This window comes from Gossypium raimondii, chromosome 11 (assembly GCF_025698545.1).
Source record: "Gossypium raimondii isolate GPD5lz chromosome 11, ASM2569854v1, whole genome shotgun sequence".
Taxonomy (NCBI): Eukaryota; Viridiplantae; Streptophyta; class Magnoliopsida; order Malvales; family Malvaceae; genus Gossypium; species Gossypium raimondii.
In genome coordinates, this window is record NC_068575.1 from 44,696,113 (window position 1) to 44,714,595 (window position 18,483).

General features: G+C 32.1%; 1 protein-coding gene across 1 annotated transcript; it reads left to right on the top strand.

Moving 5' to 3' along the window:
• The first annotated feature begins 1,214 nt into the window (after nucleotides 1–1,214).
• LOC105803691 (protein POLLENLESS 3-LIKE 2) lies at nucleotides 1,215–3,279 on the top strand. The gene is made up of 4 exons (XM_012636061.2): nucleotides 1,215–1,556; nucleotides 1,635–1,847; nucleotides 1,932–2,087; nucleotides 2,165–3,279. The coding sequence occupies exons 1-4, from the start codon at nucleotides 1,389–1,391 to the stop codon at nucleotides 3,062–3,064; spliced, it is 1,437 nt and encodes a 478-aa protein (XP_012491515.1). The 5' UTR covers nucleotides 1,215–1,388; the 3' UTR covers nucleotides 3,065–3,279.
• Nucleotides 3,280–18,483: the final 15,204 nt, after the last annotated feature.

An 18,483-nucleotide genomic window follows, 5' to 3' on the forward strand; every position in this document is an offset into this window, starting at 1 on the left:
AATTTTTAATTTTTTACCATTTGCAGCCTTGAGAGATTCTGATGTTTTATTATAATATTTTGTTGGAATTATTCCTTCTCTAATGCAGTTTTGGTCCGCTCCTGTATCAAAAAGGGCTATTGTTTCTAATTGAAATTCATTTATTTATGACAATATTTATTTTTATTAAATATCTTTGAATAGATACTTCAGTTAGAACCATCATATATTCTTGTGTATTTTCTTCAGGTTCAGGTTCAGTTTCTGATGAACTTTTTTCTAAGGTTTCGTGTTTTAAGGATCTAATTTGTTCTTTCATTTCTTGTTGTTCTATTTTAAGCTGAGAAAGTTCGATTTAATCTTTTATTTCCAAGCGTAATTCGAGTTTGTAATTTGTCTTGGTTTTATTTTTCATATTTATTAAATATTATATCTTGTATATTATACATTTGTGATTGACTAGAAATGATTTCTTTTTCTTTTTCGGTTTATCTTTTAATGAGGATTTTAATTTCAAAAGGTATTCTCTTTTAAGCTCTAGGTCTTGAATTTTATCAATAACTTCTATCATAAATTCTTGATCTTTAGTTAGCATATTAATTGAAGGTTCATTCTCATCTCCGTAAGACGGGATGTTGTATGTAATTCGTCTATTTGTAATTCATACATTTGATAGATGTATCATTTTCGAAGAAGTTGTTTCTAATAGGATTTCATTTAATTTTTGTTCTATCTCTTCTTCTAAATTTAAGTTATTGATTTTCTTTTGATTTTACAATATTTTGAGATATGTCCTAGTTTTCCACATCTATAACATTTTATTGTTTTGTCAATTTTGTTTTCTGTTTTTTGTTGTTTCTTCCCTTTTCTGTATTTTTTATATTTGGGTTTTTTATAATATTCTGAAATATTCTTTTCCTATTTTTTGGCTTTTAATATAAAAAATTAATTCGAACAGACTAGACCGAACCTAAATTTTAACATTTTTATCCAGTTCGAACTTAAACAGAATTTTAAACCTATTTTTTGAGCCAACTCCAGCCCCGACCTAACAAACGGATGTAAAATGTTAACCGAGCTATGGACAGATATAATGTTACGTGGGAATTTCTAAATAAATTATTGAAGAAATCCTGTCCGGCCGACGCCTTAGCCAACGGCTAGTTACACAAAACGGTAACCTCAACGGTCGAAAATTTCAAATCCTCTTATTATCCTAAAACCTCTCTCTCTAAATCGCATCGATTCTTTATCACGCTCTCTTCACTTCTCTCCAATACTCCCCCTCTGCCCTCTGCACTTTTTTCAGTATTTTATTTTTTTGGCTGTCCACAAATCCTTCTTATCTTCGATATCAAATTTCAAAAATACAAAAAGGAAACTAGAAATAGAAAAGTGGGTTTTCGAAGATGTTGCAAGATTTGTGGAACGCTCCTCCGGGATTCAGGCCTTCTAAATCGGCCCCCACTTCTCCGGCGAAGCCCCTCGGGGTTCTGAGAAGTCGCTCCGAGTCCTTCCATGCCATCCACAAAGTCCCAGTCGGTGACACACCTTATGTTAGAGCCAAGAACGTTCAAGTAAGTTTCTGGGTGTCTTCCAGTTGATTGTACAAGACTTGAAATCTTCTTCTTTATGAATTTTACTTTTGTTTTCAGTTGGTGGAAAAAGATCCGGAGAGGGCGATTCCTATGTTTTGGGCAGCCATAAATGCAGGGGATAGAGTTGATAGTGCTTTGAAAGACATGGCCATTGTAATGAAGCAGCAAAATCGAGCAGAGGAAGCCATTGAAGCTATCAAGTCTCTGCGTAGTAGATGCTCAGATCAAGCGCAGGAGTCTCTTGATAACATTCTATTGGATCTCTACAAGGTCTTGTTACACCAATGTAAACATTAAATATTATATCAAGTTGTATTGGTCTTTAACAAATAGATGGTTATTATAATTCTACAGAGATGTGGAAGGTTGGATGACCAAATAGCATTGTTGAAGCACAAATTGTATTTGATTCAACAAGGGCTGGCTTTCAATGGGAAGCGCACCAAGACAGCCCGATCTCAAGGAAAGAAATTTCAGGTCTCTGTCGAGCAAGAAGCCACACGGTTGCTGGTAAGCCTTCAATCTTTTCATCTTTGCTAGTAAACCTTAAAACGGATACATGAATTTAAGAAACTTTTCATTTTCAGGGAAACTTGGGGTGGGCATTGATGCAGCAAAACAACTATATCGAAGCAGAAGATGCTTATCGGCGGGCACTTTCGATTGCTGCCGATAATAACAAAATGTGTAACCTAGGTATTTGTTTGATGAAGCAAGGTAGAATTGGGGAGGCTAAAGAAACCTTGCGAAGAGTGAAACCAGCAGTGGCTGATGGACCAAGAGGGGTAGATTCCCATCTTAAGGCCTATGAGAGGGCACAGCAGATGCTCCAGGATCTTGAGTCGGAGATGATGAATAAAGGAGGAGGGGATCGGGTCGAACAAAGCCGGCTCTTTGACGCCTTCCTTGGTTCTTCATCAATTTGGCAACCTCAACCTTGCAAGGACCCCATCAGCTTGCCAAAATCAAATGCGGTTAAACCCCAAGATGATTTTGGTGATGAGAACATCAATTCGAATGTAACGGTAAACCAGGTGGTGATTCCTCAACCAAAACCAGTCGCTCTTCCTTTCGGAAATTCGCTAAATATCGATGCACCACCCTTTTACTCATCAAAGCTGGTGAAGGAGGTGAAAGCTCCAGTTGTGAATCAATTGCATGAGACCCTTAAAAGAACACGGTCAGGAAACTCAGCTAACTCTATAAGAGTGAATGAAATGGGTGGAGACTGCACAAAGCCTTTATCTGAAGAACTGGAAAAACCAGAGATTAAGACAAGAAGAAGGCTCTCTCTTTCAACTAAAGAGAAAGGAGACAAATTGGCTGATTTATTACCAGATAGCCAAGACTTTGAGGAGGCTATCATTTCAGCTGCAGTTCTAGGCCCAGCAAATGAAGCAGTGACTCAAAGGATGTTTCCAAAGAAAACTGATAAGAGGCTTAAGGTCTTCCAAGATATTACTCTTTCTTTGAGTCCCAGAGCCTGATGTTGGTTAACTGATTTAGTTTCTCAAGTAACTTAATATTCTAAGGTTGGAGATGAACTTGTTCTCCTCACCTACTTGACTTCCTATTCCTGAAAAAAAAGGGGTAGCAGTTCTTAAGGTTGTAGCCTTAAGTATTATTTACATTTTATTTATGTATGCCTCTCAAATAAGGCGCATCCCACACCCATCAAGATAATAAAAAACACTTTGGTTTAGATTCTGCATTGCATTTGCCCAAATCTTTTTGATAACATTCAAAAAAATAACATTCATATAACAGCAAGATTGCTGTTTCAGTGGCAATAAGACCTCACAACTATTATTTAGAATGGAAATGAAATGAAATTATCAAAAGGAATGCAATTTTACACACAATATAAATCATCATAATCATGCTGAACTTTGAGAACGTTATGCAAAAGATTCATGTTTCTCTTCTTTCTTTCTTTTTTCAAATTTTCTTGGAATATTCAAACAATGATTTTTATTTTCCAATTAAAAATCAATCGAAAAGGAAGACAAGAATTTATTTAGAAGATGAATTAGTATAATGAACTTCAAAAACAATCGAAACCAAACTTTCAACTAACTCTCCACTTAATAATCTTGTAATCGAAAAGGAAAAATGCCCAATTCTTGGGAGGCAAACTTCATCCAAGACAACTCAGATTCTCATTGATACGTCATGACAATGAAGCTCCAAAACTTCTAACCACTTAAAAATCACAACTTGTGATAACTGATCAAGATTTCACATTGAAACCCCAAACTCCAAATTTTTGTTCTTTTGCTTTTCCAGTTTGTAATGTTTTAGTCGAAATTTTGCAATTCTCACATTAATTCCAAGACTGCTTAATTTAAATAACCATGTTTGATCAAAGATGGTCTTTCTCAGGGTTGTAATGTGGTCTAGGGGTTAATGGTTAACAAAGAAATGATGTCGAAGGCTCAAATTTTCATTCAAAGGGTAACAGAATCATGAGAAATTATTTAAACATTTGATTGCTCATTTCGTCTCCTAATCGATTGTTTTCGCTTATTTTCCTCTCTTTTTTTTCTTTAATTTTTCATTTCTCTTTTTCTTCTTCCTTTTTTTCATTATTGTTACTTTTTCTCTTCTACTTTTCTTTTCAATTTTCCTACTTTTCAGAATCAGCTTTATGTTGGAAAAATCAAATTAAAAAACAACCAAATAGTGATAGCAAAATTTTAAAAATTCATTTCAAAACCAACTAGTCTGATGTTAATGACAATAAACCCATTTATTAAGATTATACCTGAGTTCTCTTTGAGGCGGAATAGATTGTTTTCGGCTTTATACCAATAGACCTTATTTGTTATCATTTACCTTGGTTTGCTAGAATGTGGGCTCAATTCTCATCAAAAGATGCAATATAATAAGAATAATTGTTTTATATTTTAACAGAATATCGACGTCTTTATATATATTTTTTTGGTCTAGAACTTAATCTCTATACATAGAGAAAATAGCATGAGTTTCAATTGAATAAGTATTATTTTAATAGAAAAAATTACTCATATATAGAGTGCTATCGGGTGGGCAACAACAAGTCACTTATAGGACTAGGATTTGTCGCCCTTCCCCCCTATATTGGGCCTATTTGGGCCTTTCCATTTATTAGGTCAATTACATGTTTTATATAGTCTTTAAACCAACTCATATAATTTTCTTAGACCAATAAATATTTTTCCTACACCAAAAATGTTATTTATTATTTTTAATTAATTAAGCTATTTTCTTAACCAAATTCTAATTTTGTTACAGTCATAATAATTTTATCGTATTACAATCTAGGAGTAAATAACTTGACTAACTTGTTTGTTAAGTATGACTCTATTTCAGTCAAATTTGAGAAATAATCTTCTAGTTAAACTCTGTTTAATTGTTTCAATCAAACACTGATTACTTTAGATTATTTTATTATTATTTGACATATGAATTTAGCCTATAAATAGGCTATTTTACAACCTTAGAAAATACACCCATTAGATATTAGTAGGGGTGTTCATTCGGTTAACCGGTTAACCGACCCGAAATAACATTAACCGAATTAACCGACCTTTCAAAATCGTTAACCGTTAACCGAACCGAAATTTTTTTTCCAAAAAATTAACCGAACCGAAATTTTTTCGGTTAATTCGGTCGGTTAACCGAATTAACCGAAAATTATATGTTTTTTTTTTATTTTTGGTTAAAAATTAACCAAATTAACCGAATTAACCGAATTACCCGAATTAACCGAATTACCCGAATTACCCGAATTAACCGAATTAACCAAATTGAATCACTACATAATTAAATTATTTTTAGACTTTTAGACTTTAGTTTTAGTCTTAGTTTTAAAATTTTATTTTTATTTATTAAATTATTTGTAATTTAATTTTATGATTGGGTTGGGTTGGGTAATTGGGTTGGGTTAAATACTTGGGTTTAGATTGGGTTTAGATGAATAGTGACCTATTTATATATTATAATTTTATTTATTAATTTTTTCGGTTAACCAAAAAAATTCGGTTAACCGACCGGTTTCGAACCGAATTAACCGTTAACCGAAAAATTAAAAAATAATTAACCGACCCCCGACCGAAAAAATTCGGTTAACCGACCGATTAACCGAATTCGGTCGGTTAACCGAATTTTTTCGGTTTTACCCGAATTTTGCACACCCCTAGATATTTGAACTCATAACACATTTAGAGGATTTTGTGTTTACGTTTTGAGGGTTCTTTGTTTTCGGGTTTTCGGGATTTAGTTTTTATCTCCATCTTTTTGTACTCTTCGTTTCTTTTGCCATTATAGTAAAATTATCTTTTCCCATGATTTTTTTTATCCTCTTTGGAGGAGTTTTTCCACGTTAAATTTGTGTGTTCAATTTCTCAATTTCTTATGTTATTTTTACTTGTTCCATGCTTAATCGGGTTAATCTTTAACAAGTAGTATTAGAGCTAGTTCAATTTTCGTAAATCAGCCTATTCATATATGGCAGCAACAAGGTTTGAAATTGATAAGTTCGATGGTGAGACAAATTTCAATCTGTGGCAAGTTTGGATGATGGCAATTCTAGTTCAATCCGGTTTGAAAAGGTTGTTACCGGGAAAAAGCTGAGAATCTAAATAAAACAGAATGGGAAGAGCTTGATGAAAAGGCTTTGTCTGCAATCCAATTGTGTCTCACGACTACAGTATTGCAGGAGGTATTGATAGAGAATACCTCATCTTCCTTATGGAAAATGTTAGAAACTCTTTATGCAACTAAGTCTCTGGCTAACCGTTTAGTGTTGAAACAACATCTATTTACGTTTCGCATGAACGAATGTGAGCTTCTTAGAGATCACATCAGTCAATTCATTACTCTTTTAAATGATTTAAAGAACGCTGAGGTTCATATTGATGATGAAGATCAAGCTATGCTATTATTGTGCTCTTTATCCCTTTCATACAAGTCTTTCAGGGAGACCCTGATTTATGGCAGAGACAAACTCTCGTTTGAAGATGTGAAGGGTCATTTGTTGAGTAGAGACAAACTCAACAATGAGCTTCATTTGGATAGCAAGGCAGATAGGCAAGCTTCCGTTTTGATAGCATCAAAGAAACGAGACAAAAGGTGTCGTTATTGTAAAAAGTTAGGTCACGTCAAAGTAGATTGTTATAACCTGCGAAATAAAAGAGCTGCTGAGAGTAACGAGGAAGATGTAGCTGGTGCTAATTTGGCCGATGAGAGCGGTGATAATTTCTTGTTAGTGTCAATAAGTGATAACTCCAAGCTCACGTCCGAGTGGATCCTAGATTTGGGATGTTCTTTCCACATGCATCTCAATAGAGAATGGTTCTCCATATACAGTTCGGTTGAAGGTGGAGTTGTACGCATGGGAAACGATTCATCTAGTAAGGTAATTGGTATTGGTACTGTTAAAATTATGATATACGATGAGAAGATTAGGACACTCTCAGATGTCAGGTATGTACTTGATTTACAAAAGAATCTCATCTCCTTGAGTATTTTAGCCTTGAAAGGATGCAGAAACAACATCGAGTCGAGCGGCATTAAAGTATCTCGTGGAGCTCTCGTTTTGTTAAAAGGTAAAAGAACTGGCAATCTTTATATTCTGGAAAGTTCTACAGTGACTGGTAAAATCAGACATCCCTCGTCCATTACAGAGTCGAAGCCAACTCGTTTGGAGTGGAGGCAACTTGGTCATAGGAGGGAAAAATGTATGACCGTTTCGTTGAAGAGAGATTCTCTTTTGGATGCAGGTTTTGAAAAGTTAGGGCACTGTGTTCGTGAAAATCAGACCCTGGTTAGTTTTGATTTGGCAGTGTACAAATTGAAGGCTAGAAGTCTTCCAGTTTCTAAGCATAGATTCGATTCGGTTAATTCCCTGCATAGTTCAAGAGAGGCTCGTGGCGAGCTTTGACAAAGATGGCATTGTAGAAATATGAGTCAAGGTGGAGATTTGTTAAGTATGACTCATATTTCAGTCAAATTTGAGAAATAATCTTCTAATCTTTGTTTATTTGTTTCAATCAAACACTGATTAGTTTAGATTATTTTATTATTATTTGACATATGAATTTAGCCTATAAATAGGCTCTTTTACAACCTTAGAAAATACACCCATTAGATATTAGAACTCAAAACACATTTAGAGAATTTTGTGTTTACGTTTTGAGGGTTTTTTGTTTTCGGGTTTTCGGGGTTTAGTTTTTATCTCCATCTTTTTGTACTATTCGTTTCTTTTGCCATTATAGTAAAATTATCTTTGCCCGTGGTTTTTTTAACCTTTTTGGAGGAGTTTTTTTACGTTAAATTTGTGTTCAATTTCTCAATTTGTTATGTTATTTTTACTTGTTCCTTACTTAATCGGGTCAATATCTAACATTGTTCTTATGAAACTATGATGACTTTATCAACTAATTTCCACTTCAAACTTCAAATATTTAACAAAATAACAATTCAAATTCATTAATTAATTACCTAGTCATTTTTTGTTTATAGCAAGAAAACGGATTCACTACAGATGGTGTTACATGCAATCTAATTATCTCATTCGTTGTTTCACTAAATTTCATTTCATTAATTAATGTAAACTCTCAAGGTTATACTGAGCTAGCAAAATGACCAATTGGACATATATAAGTAGGGCTCAAATAATTTATAATTAAGTTCTGACTCTTCGTCTATTAATTACGATATTATTTAGTTATGAAGTCATTCCACTAAAGTATCATGACTGAGCTCTCCCAATAATATACCATTACAAAAGCAACTTATCAAAGTACTCGTCCAATGACCTTATCATATGTGTATTACTCTAATAGGATACCCTTAATCTCTTTAGGATAAATTCGTTCTCCGAATATGATCATATTTTATCTCACGATAATTATTACATCTTTCTCAATGAAAAGTCAATTACTAACAAATATTAATTAAATTATTTATCTCTAAGGCAAATGACCTATGGCCACATTACTCTTCATCTATCATGTAATGTTGATGAGAAAATATTATTTACCCTTTATTGTGCTATGAATTCCATTATTGCAAAATGATGCTACATCATACAAAAGTCATATACCCAACGTACCAGCTTTCGATTCCTTATCTATTTGAACTCAGACTTTCACTTACATCAAAGTACACAAGTCACGCATACATAGTCCACTTTCCACTCAAGATTAAGGTATGTCACACTATGAATGTCACAAGTGAATAAATCTGTAAATGAATCTAGGATCTACTCTACTTGGGACCTATCCGATGTATTGTCAATCTAATCAGTCACATTAATGTCTTTATCTTCTGAGATTTATCTACTCCGATAGCCAAGATAAGGTATCTCCCCATTTGGACTTGATAGACAACATATTAGTCTTTAATCGACTTGCTCAATTTCGATTAGACTGAGGACATATTTAGATTATCTACTAATATAAGTTGTCTTCTTGCATTACGATTCAACCATGTAATGTCGCTTAATATTAGTTTAAATGTTAGATAATCATTGAGTTAATATTTGCTTTCATTTTATTTGTGTGCAAAAATCGTTGAGGATAATATACAAAAGATATTAATGATAATGATGGATTTTTATTAAACTAATTTGTTCGAACAAATTACAAGTACATAGACGGAATCATTACACTAAGGGCACTAGATCTCAACACTTCAAAACTTCAAAATCTTTTCACTTTTATTCCTCTTGATTTTTTTCTTGTCAATCCATGATATTTGATTGATAATTTTAATTAGGTTTGAGAAAGAAAATATATCAGGCTTAAAAGGGGTAACAAAGGATACAATTTCTTCACGTGAAAGGAAAAACAATGGAATTCCATTTATCATTCCAAACATGATTAATCTTATTAAGAAGTCATCCTCTAATAAATATGCACGAGATTCTAAATTCTAGTTTTGCCCTGACAATCTTGGAGCTTCAAAATTGGCCTTCAAATGTAAATGGTGATCTTTAGCTAAGGTTTATTTAAATAAAATCTAACAAGCTCAAAAGTGGTTTAATGAAGGATATAAATTTAAACAAGTAAAGGAAAAATAAAGAAAATTGTCATTATCACTTTAGTATAAATATTACATTAAGAAAACATTTGCAAAAAGTAAACATTTTTTACTCTAGTTTCTAGTTTCCCTTATAACAAAATATTAAGCATAGTATTTCTTCATTGCATCATAATTTAGGGGTTGGACATCTCTTCTCCATCCATTTTAGCAAGTATGAATGTTCCTCTTGAGAAATCCTTTTCACTACATACAGACCTTCCCACTTAGGTGTCCATTTACTGCGATGATCATATACATACGATTGGATTTTCTTCAATTTCAATTACTTTTCCTTGAATTGCCTTAGGTGAACTTTCTTATTATGAGCTCTCATTATTCTTCTTTGATACAATTGCTCATTACACAATGCTACTAACCTCTTCTTTTCAATTAGATTCAACTTCTCGTATCTTTCTTACCCATTTGGCTTCTTTTAACTATACTCCCCTTAAGATCTGAAGTGAAGGAATTTGTTGGAAAAAATCCGATTCAAAAACGGTTTTCTTGCACAACGAAAAATTAAAATTTTGAAAATTGAGCCAATTTATGATATTTATAGCAGTAAACCTTAAATTGAATTCACACTTGTGCTTTCGGATAGACGGATCATTTTCATTCCTGGCTTTCAACCAAACGGCCTTCTTCGCTATTTTCTTACCACGAACTGCTTTGAGTATAAACTCGAACGATTCAAGTCAAAACACAGAAGCAGAAATAGTTTTCTTTGTTTAAGTGTAAAAATTAAAATTCTCTTTTTAATAGAAACTGGCTATAATTATTATTCTCAAAAATAGATTTAATAGTTGAGAATAAATTCTCTTTATTTTCGAAAAAAGTAACAATATCTTAAAGTTGTGTAAATAGCCCTACTGGTGCCATCTATTTATAGAGAAAGAAGGCAGAACTCTTGTTGAATTGTAGAAGTTTATTTCAACTAGAAAAATTAACTCCTAGTCTATTTAGTATTTAGTTAAAAATACTAGGGTTTGTCGTCCCACCCTTATCATGAGTGGCTTTTGGGTCTCTCTCATATCAGGTCCAATTACAAGTACTTCCTAGAATTTTAATCCAATACTTTATAATTCGATCTAATCCGATATTTTTTTTGTATTTCCCAAAATAAACATCTCAATATATTTCTAATTAAGTAATCTTCTCAATCCAATTCTAATTCCATTAAAATCATGATGAATATACTGTAAAAGAATTTATGAGAAAATATATTTAATATTTCCATATTCAACGGTTCACTATAACCAAATGATTTATTTCAATTTTGAACTTCATTTAATTCAAAAAATATAAATTCATTTCCAAATAATTTCATTTCTCCATTTTTATCTTTATTTTCATTTTGGAGAAAACCACATTCATTTGTCCATATTTCATTTTGGAGAAAACTATAATCATTTCCAAATGTTTCTCATTCTTCCATTTTCACCTTTTCTTTTCATTTCTGTTCATTTGATTTAAAATGCAATTCATTTCTGGTTTCAACGAGCTAGCGAAAAGATCGATTGGACATATACGATTGAGGCTCAAACTATTTATAATTAAGTTTCAACTTTTCACCTATTAATTGTAAACTCATTTAGTCATGAAGTCATTCTATTATAGTATCGTGAATGAGCTCCCCAACGACATACCATTACAAAAGCAACTCGATCAATGCTCGTCCAATAACCTTGTCATAAGTATGTTACCCTCATAGGATATCCTTAATCTCTTTGGGATAATATTTTTTCTCCTAATATAACCATATTTTATCTCATGGTAACTATTACATCTTCCTTCATGAAAAGTCAATTACTATCAAATAGTAATCAAGTCATTCATCACAAAGAGGAATGACCCGTCCATTTACTTGTCATCAACCATGTAATGCCAATGAGAGGATATCATTTACCCATGTATTGGGCTATAAATTCGATTGTTGTGAATAACACTACATACTACAGAAGTCGTATACCCAATGCACTAGCATTTGATTCCTTATCTATTTGAACTCAGGTTTTTACTTATATCAAAGTATACGAGTCACGCGTACATAGCCTGTCATCCACTCAGGATTTAGGTATGCCACACTATGAACATCACAAGTGAATAAATCCATAAACGGATTTAGAATTTATTCTTCTTGGGTCTAGTTTGATGTACTGCCAGTCCAGTCAGTCATATCTATGTCTCTATCTTTTGGAAGTCATCCACTCTGAAGCCCAACACAAATCATCTCCCAAATTGGACTTGATAGACGACATATTAATCTTTCAATTAGTTTGCTCATTTTCTATTAAACTAAGGACATGTTTAGGTTCGTCTACTAATATAATTTGTCTTTTCGTATTACAATTTGACTAGGTAATACCGCTTAGGATTAGTTTAAACATTAGACAACCAGCGAGCAACATTTGCTTCTATCTTTCTTTACGTGCAAAACCCACATCAGGACAATTATACAAAGTATTAATTTAACTAATGAATACTTTTATTAACCAACCTGTTCAAAAAAAATTATAAGTGTACTTAGACGAAAATACTACACTCAGAACACCAGATCCAACAAAATTTTGACTTCCATACCATACACGAGAAGGGGTTTCCCTAGTGTAAGTCCTAAAAAATATTTGATATGCGTGCAAGGAAAATGAGAGTTTCTCATGCCAATCCTTATATGTTTCAATGGTCTTGGAAATAATCTTCTTGATGTTTTTATTCGTTGCCTCTGTAACAACCCATTTTCAATGGTGTCGAAAATAGTGGTTTTGGGACCACGACTCTGACGAGTGAGTAACTATTTTAATATTAATTTAATGTTTTTAGGATTAATTTAAAAGGTAATATTAAATTTTCATTAAGAAATTTTACAGTTTAAATGGTTAATTAGGTAAAAGGACTAAATCGTGAAAGATGTAAAAGATGGTTTCAATTAATTAAATGGATTAAATGGCCTTAGAAGTATAAACCAAAAGAATTTAGTTGGTAGTATTACCCTATTTCAAGTAAGTGGATAGTTATGGTAAGGTTTTAGGTGAAATTTTAATAGATTTTAAAGGTTAGTTTTGTAATAAAATAAAACAAGTTAAGACTAATTAAACAAAGATGAATTAAACATCATCTTCATCAATTTCATAGCCCTAAAAATGGTTCACCATTGTTAAGAAAGGGGAGAGCTTCAGTCAAGCAATTTTTTTATGCATGGTAAGATTTTGACCTCCGTTTTTAATGATTTTTATGTTTTTGAGCTCGTTTTAGCTCAACCTAGTTAGCTCGGGGGTTAATTTGCAAAATCGTTAAAGTTTGAGGGATATTCCATGAATGAGATTGATGTGTTTGTGATGTTAATTGATAGTTTATTAATTTTGATTGTTAAATGAATATGTTTTGTTAAGTACTTTTTAGAGAATTTAAGGTTTAGGGGTTAAATTGTTTAAATGGTGAAATTCATATTATTTTGTAAAATGAAGAAAAATGTGGATGGATATGAGTATAGTGAATACTCGGCTAACATATTTTAGGTAAAAAAAAAAGGGTAAAATTTCAGGTTATGGGCTTAAAGACTAAGTTGTGAAAAAATTAAAAATAGGAGGGGCAATTTTATAGTTTCACGATAATATGAATTATAGATTGAATTGAATAATTGAAGTTATTTTAAGTACTTAATTGAATGAAATTATTATTTAGATCAAGATACGCAACAACTGGACTTACATCGAGGCAAAGTTAAGGTGTTGGATTAGTTTTCGACTTTTTAAAACGATCATCGTAGCGAGGTAAGTTCGTATGAATTATAATATTATTAATTATAGTTTGATTGATTATTTGTTATAATATGTTGAATATAATTGGACTAAAAAATATCACGATGTTTTGACCGATGATGGTTAAGTAATCTCGTTTTAACCTTCAAAATTCTTAGGATACAAATGACATGTCATTAGGGTTATACGGTTTGAGGTGTTGGTCTTGAATGTCCTACCAATGGCTGAGGTCCTACATTTGTTGCGGATTCTCCACAGCTTGTGTGAGCAGCATCGTGTAGCTAACATTCCAACCCACAGCTCGTGTGAGCAGACCCACGTTACAACTTATATGAGCACTATTTAAAAGGAAAGGTTATGATTGCATGAAAAGGAACACTATGTGTGAGCATTCCTGAGTATCCAATGAAATTCTAGATAGTTCAACAGGTAAGAAATGAATAATGGAAAGACATGTTTGCAAATTGATAGTTATTCATAATCTTATGAAAAAGTAATTTTGCTAAATACAAATAGATTGAAAATGGAAGTAACTAAAAATATGATGAATGTTGTGCATATGTAAATTCATTCATGATATGTTCCATGGTATGATTGACAGTATATGAGTTATGTATGAACTTACTAACTTGTGAGTTTGGTATTGTAAATAGGAGTTCATTAAGCTTGTGAGCATGGTAATGATTTTATGCATAAGTTATAAATTGAGTTTAAAAAAGTTATGTTTTTGTTTAAGTTTATACGAACTTACTAAGCACTTGTTACTTACGTAGTTGTTTTTTGTTTTGTAGATCATCAGAGGATTGATCAGTTGGAACATTGTCGGAGACCTATCACATTATCCCGCGATCACATTTGGTAGTTTTTTATTATTATGAACTATGGTTATAAATGGCATGTATAGGGTTTAATGTCATTTATACTTTTGTTGTGTTTTGGTTACTTTTGTAAATGGTTGTATGCCTATATAGTATAGTTGGCTTGTTTATGTTAAAGACTACATGCAAATGGTCATTTTGATGTGAATATTTTGAATAATGAAATGGCTTGATAATGGTTGATACTAGGTAGCTATCTTACCTCTACTTTATGATTGAGAAGTGACTTTATAACTTTGTTTTAATTGATGTTGTTTTGGTATAAATGAGGTGCCTTTGAATGACATATTGGTTAAGAGAATTAGGTTGATTGAATTAGTATGTTTATGAGTGTTTGAAATGCGTTTAGGTCTATCGAATGTTGCACAAATGAAGTAGCTTGTTGGGCAAGGTTTGGCCTTGAAATAGCTTATTTTAGGGGCTAAGTATGAAGCACACGGCCTGGGACATCGGCTGTCACACGGTCTGGCCACACGACTGTGTGTCATTTTTTTATTTTAGGTGCAGGTTTCACACAGTCTGGCACACGGTCTAAGACAAGGCTGTGTGTACCAAGTCAGTGAGTTACACGGTCTGGTACACGGCTTGTGATACAGTCGTGTGACCCAATTTTGAATATACACATGGGCTGGGACACGGCCGTGTGACCCTACCTCGATTGTCCACATGATTTGGGCTATGCCACACAGCCTAGCCACACGGCTGTGTGACCCTTGTTTTCAAATTTTTCATATTTTTCCATAATTTTTTGATTTGTTTTAAATTGATCCCTGATTGTTTCCAAATTGTTTTTAGTGTCCCGAATGCTCGATTTAAGGCCCAAATGTGTGTTATTTCCATGATTAAATTGAGTAATTAAAAATTAATTTGTAAGTTGAATTATTATTCTGTATTAAAGTTAAATGTTTTATTTTGTATCGTAACACTCCGTAACCCTAATTTGGTGACAGAGACGGGTTAAGGGTGTTACAGCCTCTATTGCTTCGTTCATTTTGGGACGATATGATTCAGAATTGTGATGCTTTATCTTAAATTGTGAACATAATTCTTCATCAATACATTGTTAAAACTCTTGGAATTATTTAAAATGATTCTTTCTGGCAAACCATATTTATGTTGGATCTGGTGTCGTAAGTGTAGTATTTTCATCTAAGTACACTTTTAATTTTTTGAATAAATTGATTAATAAAAAGAAATTCATTAATTACATTAATATACTTTGTATGATTGTCCTCAAATGATTTTTGCACGTAAAATAAAATGGAAGAAAATGTTGCTCATTGGTTGTCTAATGTTTAAACTAATACTGTGCGGTATCACGTGTTTGGATCGTGATATGGAAAGACAACTTGTATTAGTAAATGAACCTAAACATGTCTTTAGTTTGATTGAAAATAAGCAAATCGATTGAAAGACTAATATTTCATATATCAAGTCTATTTGGGAGATGCTTTGTCTTAGGCATCAAAGTTGTATTTATGAGTCTATTATAGCGTTATATTGAATTTTGGTTCAGAAATTTTAGTGATTAGATGGTTAATTATGGTATAAAGACTAAATCGTAAAAATTGTAAAACTTAGTCTCTATTGAATTTTAGTTGAAAAAAAGATTAAATAATGAATCTCTAGGGATTTAATTGGCAACTAAGCCAATATTAAATATGGTAGACGGTTTGGTAAACTTGGATGGATTAAAAAAATTATCATAAATTATGTTTAAATAAAATAAAATAAAATAATAGGTTAAGGTGGAAAGAGAGAGAAATCATACTTTCATCTTCAACCTTCCATTGAAACCACCATTTTTTAAAGCTTTCTTAGGTCTCAAAGCTTTCGATTGTGATTGGTAAGTGAATTCTAGCTCGCTTCTTGAAATTTTTATGTTTTTAAAATCTCGAGAGCTTGATTTAACTAGCCCAGAGACTATTTCACGAAATTGTTAAAGTTTTGAAATTTTTTCATTGATGATGTTTGAATTTTTTAATGATAAATGGTTGCATGTTAAGCTTAGATTTTAAGTAAGACTAATTTGTAAAGTGGATTTAGTTAGTTTTAAGTTTAAGAACCAAATTGTAATTATGCCAAATTTGACATAAAATTTCTATAATATTTGATTCTAGAGGGCTATAAAAGGATAAAATTGAAATTGGATTGAAAAATGGGGTTTAATTATAAAAAATATGTTAGTTTCAATTTTAGGACTAAATTGAATAAAATGCAAAAGTTTAGAGAAATGTTGTAAAATGTTATTAAAGGGCCATATGTATATATTTAGGCATTATAAGGTATTTAGAGATGATAATTGAATTAAATTATTATATAGATCAAGAAATAGATCAATCGATTAATAAACGTGAAAAAGGAAAACTACAAAATAGTCCTTGGTGTCATGTTTGTTGCCATTTTTGGTTAGGTAAGTTCATATGAGGTTTGTTTGATTAATATTTTTTATGTTCATAATATATATATAAGTGAAATAAAGTTTGACATTGAAGGACTAATTGTGAAATGAAGTTTTGATAAATATAAGTAAATATGTGAACGCAAATGGTGATGTTATATGTATATGAAGTTGATAAAGGATTTAAATATAACGAATATGGAATTAAGGCCCTGTGAGCTTGGTGAATGATTAGGATACAAATGACATGTCATTAGGGTTTATAATAGAGCAGGTACTTTGTACCGGTGTTTATATTTTATCAGGTACTAGGTACCGGTGTTGGATACCTTACCCATGGCTAAGATCCTGCATGTGTTGCGGATTCCCTACAACTCGTGTGAGCAGTATCAACTAAAGGTTAATGTCCCGATTTACAACTCGTGTGAGAAAGGATATTTCACAGCTCATGTGAGCAATTCTATCTCGAGTATCCGAGGTTAATTTGCTGTAGTTCTTCAGGCGATAAAAAACCATGAAATTGAATCGAAAGAGAACTCATATGTTTATGAATGTTATTCATGAATTTATTATGATTATTATGTTTACTTATATACATGTTATGTTTAAATGTGATAAAGTACTGATCATATTGCCTATGACATAATTTGTGTAAGGTATCAATGAATACCATGTTTTATATTATTATGTTCAATTCTTAAATTATAGAATGTCGGGTAAGTTGTGTTAATTTTTGTACGAACTTAGTAAGCTTTGAGTATGCTTACCTTTGTTTCATTTTCATCCTTGTAGATTGTCAGAAATTGAGCATTCAGTTGGATCAAGTCTGAGCTCACACTAACCACCAATCAGTTCTGTCAACTTTTGATCATTTTGGCACAGTTATAAATGGCATGTAAATAGGTGTCTATAACTATATGTTATTGTGGATTGCAACTTGAATTAGTTACTTTTTATATAAATACATGTGTAATGTATATAAGTGTTGATGTTGGTTTTGAGACTTGTCACTTTGGTCACAAAATGTCTTTTAATGCTAAAATGGTTGTAATTACTATATAGGTATATCAATGGTTGTTTGGTATCCCCTAATAATTGAATTGAATGGAACTTTGGTATGTGGGTTGTGTACGATTCTAGGTACATGTTTAAAGTGATATAAATGTGGAATTTGTATAGGTCTTGGGTGTGAATTTGGTACTAAATTTATGTATGGTTGGTTTTGGTAATATGGCCATTTATAGGTGGCTATAACTTAGTGTTTTGATTGTTTATAGTGAACCTATCTGGTTGTAGTCTAAATTGGCATGAAATGAGATTAATTATTTGAATTGATTCATGACATGTGATGGTGCCATTGAAGCATAATGGTTAAGTGTTAGGGATGTTGGTTTGTGGTATGTATTGGTAGGTATTGTACATTTTAAACAGGTCTCAAAGTTGATAGAAGTGCATGCATGATCCAATTAAGGTATTGATGTCAGTAGCTCACACCAAAAGGCACAGTTTTTGCACCTCACAGTTTGACACATGGCCGTGTGTTACACACAGGCTAGTGACACGATTGTGTGTTCTTTAGAAATTAGAAAGCATATGTAATAGCCCATTTTTAGTGATATCGGAACAGTGATTTCGAGACCACAATTTTGACAAGTAAATTATTATTTTATTATTTTAATGTCATCGTGATTAAATTAAGGTCGTATTAAAATTTTGTCAAGAAATTTTGAAGTTTACATAGTTAATGAAGTAAAAGGGCTAAATGAATATGGAAATGTTAGTAAATGGACTTAAAGGATAAT